Genomic DNA, 12,624 nt, shown 5'->3' with positions numbered 1-12,624 from the left:
CTGTGAAGACCGTCAGCCCTGCGCATGCGCGGCCTGGGACCCGGCCATTCTCCAGCCGTTTTCCACGCGATCCGCAGATGGTTGACACGGCGCTGGTGCTCGCCCCTCACCGGTACCGGAATCGGTGAAAAGTTCACGCCGATTTTCCTGTCGTGAACCACCCACGGATTCTCCGTTGGCACCGGCACTTAGGCGCTGGGACGGAGAATTCTGCCCTGTATTTCCTCTTCCTCAATCTTCTGTTCCTCTTGCAGGAGCTGACCAAGTGGTAGTTCTGGCAGGAAGAAGGCACAAGCGTGACGTTGGGGTGAGGAAATTCTCTCTGTACTGTACTCAGATGTCATTTGTGGTGAAGTCGATCACATGTTTGCGGAAAGATAAAAACCAGTCCAATCTCAAATGTGGCATAGACAATCAGATAAAGATTACTTAATTAATTTGACACCACTGTAATTGTAGCAGTGGTTGTGTAAGCAATTCTGGCTGATAATAAAAACACATTGCAAAGTCTGACATCATGCGCAGAAATTGTTGTCATCTGGCATGTAACAAAATCAAATTAGGATGATGTCAGTAATGTGTACTTCACATTTGCCAAAATACAAATACAACATTGATTGAAGATTGTAATATGAACTCCGTATGGAATTTCAAGGATAATCTGACTGCTCAAATCATGAAGTCATGATGGAGTAGAATTCCCTTCCTTGCATGTCATCCGGCACTCCACACAGATAGCTGGCTGCTCCACAGAATATGGACTCTTGAAAATTCACCAAAACATCTCAAAAGTTAATCGTGGTTCCACAAGCAACATACATTATATTGAAAGTGTAAAACCTGGAAATAACTTCCTTCTGACTATCCAATATTTTACTAAAAATGGAGGAATAAATGAGGGTATGTTGTGAAATAATCAGGGGCGGTATTCTCCGAGCCTCCGTGCCGAAATTGCGATCGGCGCGGGGCCGGAGAATGGGAGTCAAACCCGAGATCAGGCCGATGCCGCTGCTGCACACGGTCAACACGGTGCCGGTCGGGGACCATTGAAAGAGGCCCATGCGGTGATTCACCGAGTATAGCTTGCCGAGTTCCCGCCAGCGTATTTCTCTCATGGTTCCACGCGGCGGGAACTCGTCATGGCGGCTGCGGACTCAGTCCACGGCCGTCCTGGTGTGGGGCGGGGGATCATTCACGGTGGGGGCCTCCAGGATGGCCAGGCTACCAATCGGAAGCCACCAATCTGTGGGCGTGCGCGATCTGGGGGGGGGGGGCTGTCTTCTTGGTGTCAGTCCGCGGTGTGGGTTGGCCATGTCTCATGGGGTGGCCGACGCAGGCTGCCGCCATGCGCATGCGCTGACCCCCAACCGGAAGTGCAGGGCCCCGTATCGGCAGCCTGAGCTGCAAGGACTACTCCAGGGCCCTTCTAGCCCCCTGCAAATCGGAGAATCACCCTAGGTTTTCTCCAAGTAAGTCCAGAGTGATTCATGCGCGTTTTTTTGTGAGTGTGGGAACATAGCCCCACTATTGTAGAATTCCGCCCTGCGGGACTCTGACTCATCAGCTTGTATGAAATCTGCATGATTTTCCATCAATAACATATGGGGATGAACATCAGGCAGGTCAGAATCTCCTTGATTTTTTAATATTCCTTTTACCCCGGTATTCCAGTGCAATTGGGCATGGAGCCAGGAATCCTGTCATGTGGAGTCAACTTGTGAATAATGTTGCCTCATATAGTGATATATTGCATGTATTACGGTACTGCCCATGTATTGCGGGTACTACGGTAAATCCCTACCTGCTGGCTCCGCCCAGCAGGTGGCGTACAAAAGTGTGTGCTCTCCTGCGCTGCTCCCATTCTGGTTCCAGCTGCAGGAGGCACAACATCTTGTGCAATAAATTGATGTACCGTCAATTACCACCAGACGAGAATGGTGAAACAATCGAGTCTTTATTGTACAATCCAGGCTTCCCAGTATAAAGAAAGCAGCATTGAACTGATCTTGACCGATAACCTGGGAGTCCCCAGGCACAACGCAGTTGGGTTTCGAACGCAGTTGGGTTTCGAACTCAAGAAGACATCAACATTGAGTGATCAAAGCCTGCCATCCTCCTTCACTAAGTGTGGGTAAAACCCAAAGCTCAGCTGCGAGTCTGAGTCATATTTTCTTGAGTAATTGAATTGTGAATAAAATTGCGTTAAACTGTGAACCTATTTAGTGCTTTGTTGATCTCGCAAATAAGGGCACTTGGGTAAAGATTCTGAGTAAGTAAACTGGTCGAACATATCAGAGGTTTGAAAGGTACAACACATGGCTACGGAATACAGTAACTAAACAACAGTCTAAGTGCCAGCCGGGACCATCCTGAGATGCTGGCTCCCTCCTGGACCGGCTTTTATCTCGGGGAATGAATGAGCTCTGTTGTTGGGCCTCCGTCCCTTAGCAGGGGAGCTCGTACTCCACAAGCCCCACGTCCACGTGGGGTTAGAACACCTCCCATGTAGTTCAACAGCAGCATTGAAAAGTACAGATACAGGAACATCTAATGCAACTGGATAGAATAACTGATCATGGGCCATGTACTTGGTAATAAATATAGTTTAATGCAAGTAATAACTGTGCTGCTGGACTTGACTGGATTTTGTGAAAAATAAAGTTTTGAACTTTTTGTCCTTTTGCAAGTCTGTACTTTTTGATGTCCTCTTCCAAAGTTATTTGGCGGAATTCTTCATTCCTGAGACTAAGCGTTGATGCCGGGTTAGGATCGTGGAGTTCTAAGACAGCAACACTGTGGCCACACCTGAACTGATTCAATAACCATTGAGGGTCTAGCACCGGCGCCACGTGGTACACGATCAATTCCAATGGAAAACGGTGTTGGATTCACCGGGGTCGGGATTGACACTCGAGAGGCTGACGAGCTCAGCCACATGTTAGCACTCCACTCCCTACACACACACCATCTCAGCCAACAAGGTGGCGCTGGTTGCGCTGCAGCCTACCCATCCTGTTGTTGGGTTGGCTAGGGCCTGGGGGAGCCACCCATACGACCCGTGGCGCTAAGATCACAGTGGGCAGTCAGCAGCTTGCGCAGCGTATGGCTGCCGTAGGCTGCGGTAATGGTGTTCCGTGCCCATACACCCCGACCTCAAAGCCCACCTCCTGGTCGCCCCCTGTAACTCCCCCTGGCCCAAGCAGAAGCCCACTCGGCCAGCGGCACAACTGTCAGCACACTATGGCGATGTTGGACACTTTCTGTACCCCCCCCCCCCCCCCCCCTCTCTCCCTCATCAGCCACGGCTCTTGTTTCACGATTTTTAAAGTACAAGTGAACCTCACCATCGGGAACTCCGCCCCCCCCCCCCCCCCCCCCCCCCCCCCCCCCGTTGGAGGAGGAAAATCGTGGAGGCCCCGGAGAATACCGGGTCAGGCCCGCTAATGATATGTCAATGGTGTTTCCTGTACGTGCGGAGTTGGATGCATTGACGCTGCTATCGAGGCACCGGAGAATTGCGATTTGCCGTGAATCTGGCATCAAAAGCGATTCTCCGCACAATGGCGTTTTGCGATTCTGGCATCGGCCAGCAGAGAATCCCACGTATTATTTTTTGGAAAAGTGTTACAACCAGGGGTTTGTGTGCCCCAACAAATCCCATGGGTTTTCCCCCTAACCTACAGCCATCAGCATGGAGGTGTCCTGCCTTGTGGTCATGAAAACACACAAGCCTCACTTCTCTTCTCAACACCATCCTTTCTGACGTGAGGAAGAGTCCCCGATGTGTCCAGCTGTCCCCTCTCTCCCACGGGTGCTCAGTTTCCTATCACTCTCCCATCTTCTATCCTTCTCAGATGGTTGGGAATAACAAGGGAAGTGTTTCCTTTGGGATGAGGGTTTGCGGACAATGTCAGAATTATCTGCCAGGGTTGCTGCCTGCCTGGTCCCTGTTACTGTTTGTTCCTCCACGTGAGATTTTATCGGGAAGGATATGCAGATTTGAATTCCTCCAGTAGTTCATGATGGTTTTTGTAGGTGTCCTCAATTTTGAGCATCCATACCTACAATCAGAATGAAGCTGCTTAAGCTTTTCAAATTCCAGGTATGCCTGGTCAGGCTATTTCCTGAGGGTGCAGAATTTCTGACAGTACACCTCTGCATTAATTGGTACAATAGCCCTTTTTGCAGCCTCACAGTTCCTTGCACTTTCCTCAGGCAAGAAGGAGTTATCTTTGTGAGCTTTTCCTTACAGCTTACTCTGAAACAGGAAGAATCAGTGACGGTCTGACCATTTGGGCTATTTTATTGAAATGCACCTTCCTTTTCTCTTTTCCTTTCCTGGAATATTCTCTCCACCTTCTGTCCCTGCCTCTCTCTCTTTTTCCCTTTCCTCAAATTCTAGTTCTTATTTCCGCTGCTCCAATCTTTATTTCTCTGTCACAATGTATCTGTTTCAGTGCCCTCATTTGGATGTTTTGCGACCCATTTTGAAATTTCTGTTCCTCTGGTTATCAGGCAGAACTCCGCCTCTTAGCGCTGAGCTGCACCTTTTAGTTATTCCAAGCACAGGGTCCTAAACTGCTCACCAGTTATCTCATCCTGTTGTATGAAAGCACTGACATCAGACGTGAACATTTCATCACTTTAGTGTTGCAGGCCGAAGAAAACCTCTTGCAGTTTTTAAATTGCTTTTGAAGGAACAATTTAATTTCCCCACTCCAGTTCTTTTGTCAGTCTTTGGGAATATTTCTGGACACAAGCACTAGGTGCGAAGGGCGAACTGGTTCCCCTCTATTTGACCTCCTTGATTGGTCACATCAAAGGTGCTAAAGAAAGAGCACATTTATTATCCATTAAACACAAGACAAATAATAGATATCTACATCATGCATTCGGCCCTCACCTTGTCCTTAGAGCACACATGTACGCACCTGAATACGCACGCGTGCACACACACACACACACGACCGATCAGTGTATTTTGATTATCCTTCAGGCATAGATTTTAAATGCTGTGGTCCATTTAGATGAGTTGGTTTCATGGATGCAAACAGATGAAGAAGATGTTGGAATTGTTACAACATCTTAGTTCACTGCTAGGTTTCTGGCAGAGTTGGCTCCTCGAACCGGGCAACATTCTTATTCCAAAAGATAGAGAGGAAAGAGCAACCTTCAGCCTGTTTCCTCTGCTGAAGACTTTCTTGACACTGTCTGTATCAATTGCAATCTCCCTCAAGTGGATTGACAGTCCTTTTTTTTCCAATCAAGGGGCAATTTAGCATGGCCAATCCACCTACCCTGCACATCTTTGGGTTGTGAGGTGAGACTTACACAGACACGGGGAGAATGTACAAACTCCGCACAGACAATGACCCGGGGCTGGAATTCGAACCCGGGTCCTCAGCGCCGTGAGGCAGCAGTGCTAACCACTGCGCCACCCTGCCGCCCAAGAGGATTGACAGTCTTGCAATGAAATATTTCACCAGTTGTGTATTTCCAAGAGGTATTTCAAAGAAAATAGAATTAGCCAAAAGGGGAGTACAAAAATCAGTTTCAAAGATTTCTAAAGAATCAGCGTTCAGAGATGAAAATAAATATATTTAGAGTTCATGAAACACTCAAAAGATCAAATTAAATATGAGATTTTCTGAGCATGGGTTACTTTGTTTTGAAATATACCAGCTGGTCATCATGACAGAACAGCAGATTCAAATACTTCCCTTTGGTCACCAAATTTGTCTTCAATTAATTCTCTTAACCAAGATAGATCTTGTCTAAACTCAACTAATTGTATTACACAACACACAGACCTTGGGACAAATTACTCTGATTATTTTAACTGTTTTTTCCCCTCAGTAGAGTGGTGACCATCTGCACATCATCATATTTAAGTCATCAAGCCAGAACAGGGAAGAGTGCTTTTGGAAAAAAAATAGCAAAAAATAATAAAAATGTAGACATTACATCTTGTGTTCAGTATAATATATACCATAATTGACATAAACATTTGCAAGACAGACACTATTATCGCTGACCAGAGAAATGGCTTCTTTGGTCGCTGGAATTAACTGTAGCAATGCCAATAGAGGAATTAAACGAGTTAACTGTATTGCAGATTACTTTTGTCCTGTTTTTTGACTTATCAAATTACTGTAACGTTCAGAGAATATAAACTCTGAAATTACTTGAACTTTAATTCTGGCAGTTATCATTGTGGCTACATTAGTGAAAATATTCCGTTGCCGTTTATGGCTGGGATTTTTTGGTGCCGCTGAAAGCGTATGGAGTTTTGGCTGGAATGCCAAATTCTCTGTTCTGGCTCACAACGGGTCCTGCCACAGACAAGACTGGAGAATCCTGCCATTTATCTTGATTCATTCACAGGAGTGGGGGCTTCTTTGGCTAGACCAGTTTTTATTGTCCATCCCTAATTTCTCTTGAGAAGATAGTGGCGACCTGCCTTCTTGAACCGGTGCTATCCATGTGGTGATGTCCACTTCTGCCCTCTGGATGCATGCACGATTAATGCAATCCAGATGCCAGCACCACTAGGATATATCACGGGTGCCCACCTGCACCTCTGGAGAAGAAACGGAGGCCTTGGTGCCTGATTCGGTGGAAGAGCAGCAAAAGATGTTGGAGTGCCTCCATAAATATTCACCCGATTCTGGTTGTGCCACCCCCGCTTTGTAAGGGAGCAGTATTAAATAATTTTCTTTGGTCTTCTTCAGGGGTTCAGGCCATGGTTCTAGCTCAGACCCCCAAATGGGATCCCTCTGAAGAGTCCAGAACATCTCTTAATTCTTATAGTAGAATCATAGAATGATAGAGTCCAGCAGGCCACCTGTACAATTATGTCTATACCGGGTCATTGGGTGACTTATCCAATTAATCCCACTCCTCTGTCCTTTTCCCCATAACCCTGCAAAATGTTCCCCTTCGGTATTTAGTGAATTTCATTCTGGAAATATGTAATAGAAATAATCCAGTGTAATAATATTTCTCCATAATAAAAGCAAATTTTCAATTGGCAATTTATCGCTATACCTTGGAGTTCTAACTGTTTCTAAGTACTCTAGATGTTGGTGACTAACTCAACTTTGAAGCCTCCAAAAATCCCTTCAAAAACAAGACTCAGCTTCTCCGCTGAGTACAAAAGTGAACCGTTGCCTTAGGTGTGGTCTCCATCTTTGTCATTCACCACGTGGGGTTTGCTCTGTATGGGCACACCTTAAACTTCCCTGCAACTTCGCAACACAGCCCTATCTCTTGCTTGATCCCTTGTGCCCAGTTACAAATAAAATGTGGGGTGAAAGATTGACACTGACTATCAAGGCAAGTATCGCATGTCATGGCCGGAAAGGGGAGAAGTCAATTTATATGATGAGTGTCTGCAAAACATCAATTTGGGGGCTGGGGAAAATGGGATGTAAGTGTGGGGTTGACTTATAGGTCACGATCTATGATTCAGTCACATTTTTTAGCAAAACATGCAAAGTGTATTAAAGATTCCATCACAAGCACGTTATCATTACACAATCGTCGATGAATGTACATCTACTCTATCAACACAACAGAAATAACAAAGATCTCATTCATCTACTTTTGGAAAATTACTTTGAGTGTTCATCACTAGATGCAGTCATCTCTGTTTACTGCCAGTCAGAGTTCCCATTACAGTAATGAGTATTGCTTTATCTTTACATGCATCTTCCATTATCAGCAATGAGGCTTATCTCACCCTGACAGCAAAGAATTCTGTGCAGTTGTCAGGCTTTTGATGCGCTTCAATGCAGGTTCATTCCAGACCTTTACAATGCTTTGTTTATACAGGACAAAGTGGAAGAAATATCTCTTTCTACTTTGCTTCAGGTCTGAGCTGGGAACCAAAGTTCTGACACTCACATATGCAGTAAGCTCTGTTTCTGCTCCATTTACACTGCTTACCGGTGCTTCGGGTCTGAGATGATTCAGGTTTAAGTTCAGTTTCAACTGAAGTGGACTCAGCAGATCACACAACACCTACCCATTTATTACCATTTTAATAGTCAGTGTGCAGGAAATTTGAAGTATTGCACCACAGTTGATTAAAATTATAGCAAAAACCTTAAGGTACTGGCAAAGTGATTTTCCTATAATTATGATGTGGAGATGCCGGCGTTGGACTGGGGTGAGCACAGTAAGAAGTCTTACACCAGGTTAAAGTCCAACATGTTTGTTTCAAACACTAGCTTTTGGAGCACTGCTCATTCCTCGGGTGAATGAAGAGGTATGTTCCAGAAACATATATACAGACAAATTCAAAGATGCCAGACAATGCTTAGACTGTGAGCATTTGCAGGTAATTAAGTCTTTACAGATCCAGAGAGAGGGGTAACCCCAGGTTAAAGAGGTGTGAATTGTCTCAAGCCAGGACAGTTGGTAGGATTTTGCAAGCCCAGGCCAGATGGTGGGGGATGAATGTAATGCGACATGAATCCCAGGTCCCGGTTGAGGCCGCACTCATGTGTGCGGAATTATGCATAATTATGCATTTGGAATCAGAGAAATTCCCAGAGGCCAAATATCACTTTGCGTTACAAACCTCTGCCCACTGTCATTTTCATCTGGGGCTCCTGCATGAGGCTGCCCAAGCACTCACTTGTTTCAGGCAGCAGTCTAATTCTAATACTTTTCGAGATTCTCTCATTTATTTCGGATTCCAAAGCAAATTTCAGTACCAATGGATAAAGTGTGGACCATTTATGCCTTGAAGAGCAGAATACATTTCCATTTTGTAAAGATTTCAGTGATGCCAGAAGGATCTATTCCTTGTACCTTTTCCTTGGCCCCACGGGTCAGCACGGTAGCATGGTGGTTAGCATAAATGCTTCACAGCTCCAGGGTCCCAGGTTTGATTCCCGGCTGGGTCACTGTCTGTGCGGAGTCTGCACGTCCTCCCCGTGTGTGCGTAGGTTTCCTCCGGGTGCTCCGGTTTCCTCCCACAGTCCAAAAGATGTGCGGGTTAGGTGGATTGGCCATGCTAAATTGCCCATAGTGTCCTAAAAAAAAAGTAAGGTTAAGGGGGGGGGTTCTTGGGTTACGGGTATAGGATGGATACGTGGGTTTGAGTAGGGTGATCATGGCTCGGCACAACATCGAGGGCCGAAGGGCCTGTTCTGTGCTGTACTGTTCTATGTTCTATGTTCTATAATGCTCATTGTTCGCCAGTCTGCGGGGTCAGCACTTGTATCTCACCAATCAAACGTGTGGCTTTGGCCACACAACCAAGTGGAACAATCTCCCCACCTGCCTTGATATCTGCCTGGAGTTCAGCTCCTCTGTGACTATTCTTAACCTTTTTTATTATTTTGCTGGGAGAGGATTTTAATTAAATCACCAGACTGGGGATGGAAGGGGTTTATGTTTTATAAAGAGGCATTTTTAAATAATATTATATACATGGTGTGAGTTTCTCAGTTTTTGATAACTCATGGACCTACAGCATGGGAGGGGGTCAGAATAAACATGGAAGTAAATAGGAGCAGGAGGAGGTCCTTCGGCCCTTCGAGACTGCTCCACCAACACTTTCAGCCAACAAGAGAAACTTGAAACCAATGTTAATAATAATAATAATAATAATCGCTTATTGTCACAAGTAGTTACTGTGAAAAGCCCCTAGTCGCCACATTCCGGTGCCTGTTCGGGGAGGCCAGTACGGGAATTGAACCCCCCTGCTGGCATTGTTCTGCATTGCAAGCCAGCTATTTAGCCCACTGTGCTAACCCAGCCCCTAAAATGATTACAGTGATCCATCACAACCTGTTCAATGGTCAAAGAAAGCAACTTAACCCTGGTTCCACAGATTCTTCATTTATATTCCTCAGGAATGACAATGTATTTGTTACTCTAGAAATCAAATCAATTGGGGAAACTTTTGCTTTACTTTACTTTAGGGGAATGAATAAAACTAAAGAAGCAGTGAACTGTGAAACCTAACTGTACTATTAAATAATCAAATTGGCTTTATTGAAGGTTGGGCCAGCCTTCTCACATGTTGGTGTGAAGACCAAGTACAAAACCTTTTAAATGAGGGTGAGCCAGTCCCCTTTATTTTGGTGTGATTTATTTTAAGGGTTCAATGGAAAGCAGATACTTGCTCAAAATACAAAGGCGTCAAGTCCAGCCTGGTGCACTAATCGGACAGCGAGTGTTCATTAATGACACCCACCCAGTTGCGCCAATGAGAAATCCAAAACACATTGGGGGTCAGGCCTCATTAGCATGCAGATGGTGAGCCGAGATTACCAAACAACTTCCAGTTAACGGGCCACTCAGGGAGGAAAAGAACAAAACTGTTGGGTTGTTGCAAAACCCAGCTGCTTCAGGGGTGTGAAGGGAATAGTCCACTCCTACAATCTCTGACCTGCCATGTGACTTTGGTCTACACCATTTCCGGGATTTTCTGTCTGTCCCCACCCGCCCCGCCCCCCCTATTCCCCCTATCCCCCCCCCCCCCCCACCCCCACCCCCCCACCACCACCATGTGGTGGGTCTTCCTGCGGTGGATGTGGCAGGCTGTAGTAGTCAATATTTTTCCCGCTTCTGGACTGTGGTAGAAAGATTCAACAACGCTCGTTATGGAAAAATAACAAGACTTTATTTACGAACAGACTGCATGCAGTTTTGGCTGAAAGTTGAGGTCGGAGAGCAGCTACTACCACTGCTGATTCCTACTCAAGTTCGCGCTTTCACAGAAAATTAGCTCAGTATTTATGCATTATCAGAATCAGGATTACGTGACTACAGCTTAGTCAATAATTCGATCAGAAGTACAAACATAAGCAATATCATAAAACAGGCGTCACCTTGCTGACCTTCCAGGACTCTGTCTCATCACTCATACTATTATTTTGTCTTTTGATGGAATATTAAAAAGTAAGAGGAGACTTGTTCCTTCCTGACCTTATCTTGTCTTATTTAGACTGTCTTGGGTTATGGCGAGGTAGTCTTATCAGAATTTGCGGAGCTCAGGCATTTCGGAACAGCTTGATCTTTTCTGATCTTATTCAGGCTTTAGGTCATGCGAAGTCAGTTTTTCTGACATTGTACCACATAGTTGCCCAGTTTTTCCCATCATGCCATTACTTATTTCGTACAACATCACAAGGCCATTGAGATCTTCTGGTCCTGCCAAAGTCTATGGATTTTTGCCTGGCTACTTCACCCTGCCACCACGGGAACCCACCACAGGGGTTGGCTTTAGCAGGACCTTAAGATCCCGCTGGTGGGATGGGCTGGAATATCCTACCGTATCTCATTGAACCTCAGCTGTAGAGTTTCCGCGCATGCTCTCCAACCTCTTATTGTAAAGTTGCTGAAAGGTCAGAAACCCCAAAGAAAGGACACAAAATGCTTCTATACTTAATGGTTTCAACCATTCCTTCACTCGAATTGTGGCAGGAAATTGGGCAAGGTTCCCTTGAGGTCCAAGATGATGGCAAGCTACTCAATTGTATTTTCATTACAATCATGGTACAATCACCTGTAGGTCTCTGAGCTTAACCCTTAAATTGAAACCATTCTTAAAAATACTTTCTATATTTCTAATTGGATATTTTCAAACCTTCCAACCTGAGGCAGTAGAGGCTTTGTGGGAACCACTGTCTCATTACCAAGACAGCAGTCTGTGCCTTAGGCTCCTGTCCTCAATGGACAATCCAGAAATCGCCGGACAATATATAGGGTCAGTTATCTGACATATTAGGTCCCCACTTCCTTTTTCTTGGTCTTTGCACCGAGGGGCTAGATATTTAGGGTACTAACCACATGAAAATTTTCTGCAATCCTTTATCTTAATAACTAAAACTTTTATTTCCCAATAATGTTCTTGCTAGTTTGGTGTTTCCTATAACATACCATGCTGTTGATTATAGTCGCTGATCATTAAGTCAATCACCACAATGCAGGCGATCAGCCAGACGTTCTTTCCTTTTTCTTTCCATATGTTAATAATAAATGTTTTTAAAAAATCACTCATGAGATGTGGATATTGCTCAAACGACCACCATTTATTATCCTGAATTGCCCTTGAGAAGGTGGTGGTGAGCTGCCTTCTTAAACTGCTGTAGTCCATGTGGTGTCGATGCACCCACGTGCCATTAGGGAAGGAGTTCCAGGATTTTGACCCAGTGACAGTGAAGGAGTGGTGCTATATTTTCAATTCAGGATGGTGTGTGGTTTTGATAGGAATCTGCAGGTTCCCATGAGTGTGCTGCCCTTGTTCTTCTGGGTGGTAGAGGTCGCAAGTTTGGGTGCTGCTGTCTATGGATTCTTGGCAAGTTGCTGCAGTGCAATTTATAGATAGTGCATACTGCAGTCCCTGTGTGCCGGGAATAGAAGAAGTGAATGTTTCAGGTAGTGGACATAGTGCTGCTTTGTCCTGGATATGTCGAGATTCTTCAGTGTTGTTGGAGCTGCACTCATCCAGGCAAATGGGGAGTATTCCATCACACTCTTAACTTGTACCTTATTAATAGTGGTCGAGCTTGGAGGAGTCAGGAGTTGAATGACTTGCCACAAAATTCACAGCTTCTAACCCGCTCTTCTACCCACAATATTTATGTGGTTGATCCAATTAAGTTT

At 45.3% G+C, this 12,624-nt stretch overlaps 1 protein-coding gene across 1 annotated transcript in view; it reads right to left on the bottom strand.

Annotated features, from left to right (window-relative positions):
• Window positions 1-4,726: 4,726 nt before the first annotated feature.
• LOC119962921 overlaps window positions 4,727-12,624 on the bottom strand; it is a 68,993-nt gene continuing 61,095 nt past the window's right edge. The window contains exon 11 of the mRNA XM_038791194.1: window positions 4,727-4,826. Within this exon, the coding sequence (XP_038647122.1) occupies window positions 4,763-4,826 (64 nt within the window). The 3' untranslated portion in view covers window positions 4,727-4,762. The remainder of the gene's footprint in view (window positions 4,827-12,624) is intronic.

The sequence above is a fragment of the Scyliorhinus canicula genome, chromosome 3, assembly GCF_902713615.1.
Source record: "Scyliorhinus canicula chromosome 3, sScyCan1.1, whole genome shotgun sequence".
Taxonomy (NCBI): domain Eukaryota; kingdom Metazoa; phylum Chordata; class Chondrichthyes; order Carcharhiniformes; family Scyliorhinidae; genus Scyliorhinus; species Scyliorhinus canicula.
The sequence above is the reverse complement of the archived record's forward strand: the minus strand, read 5'-3'. Positions and strand labels throughout refer to the sequence as shown.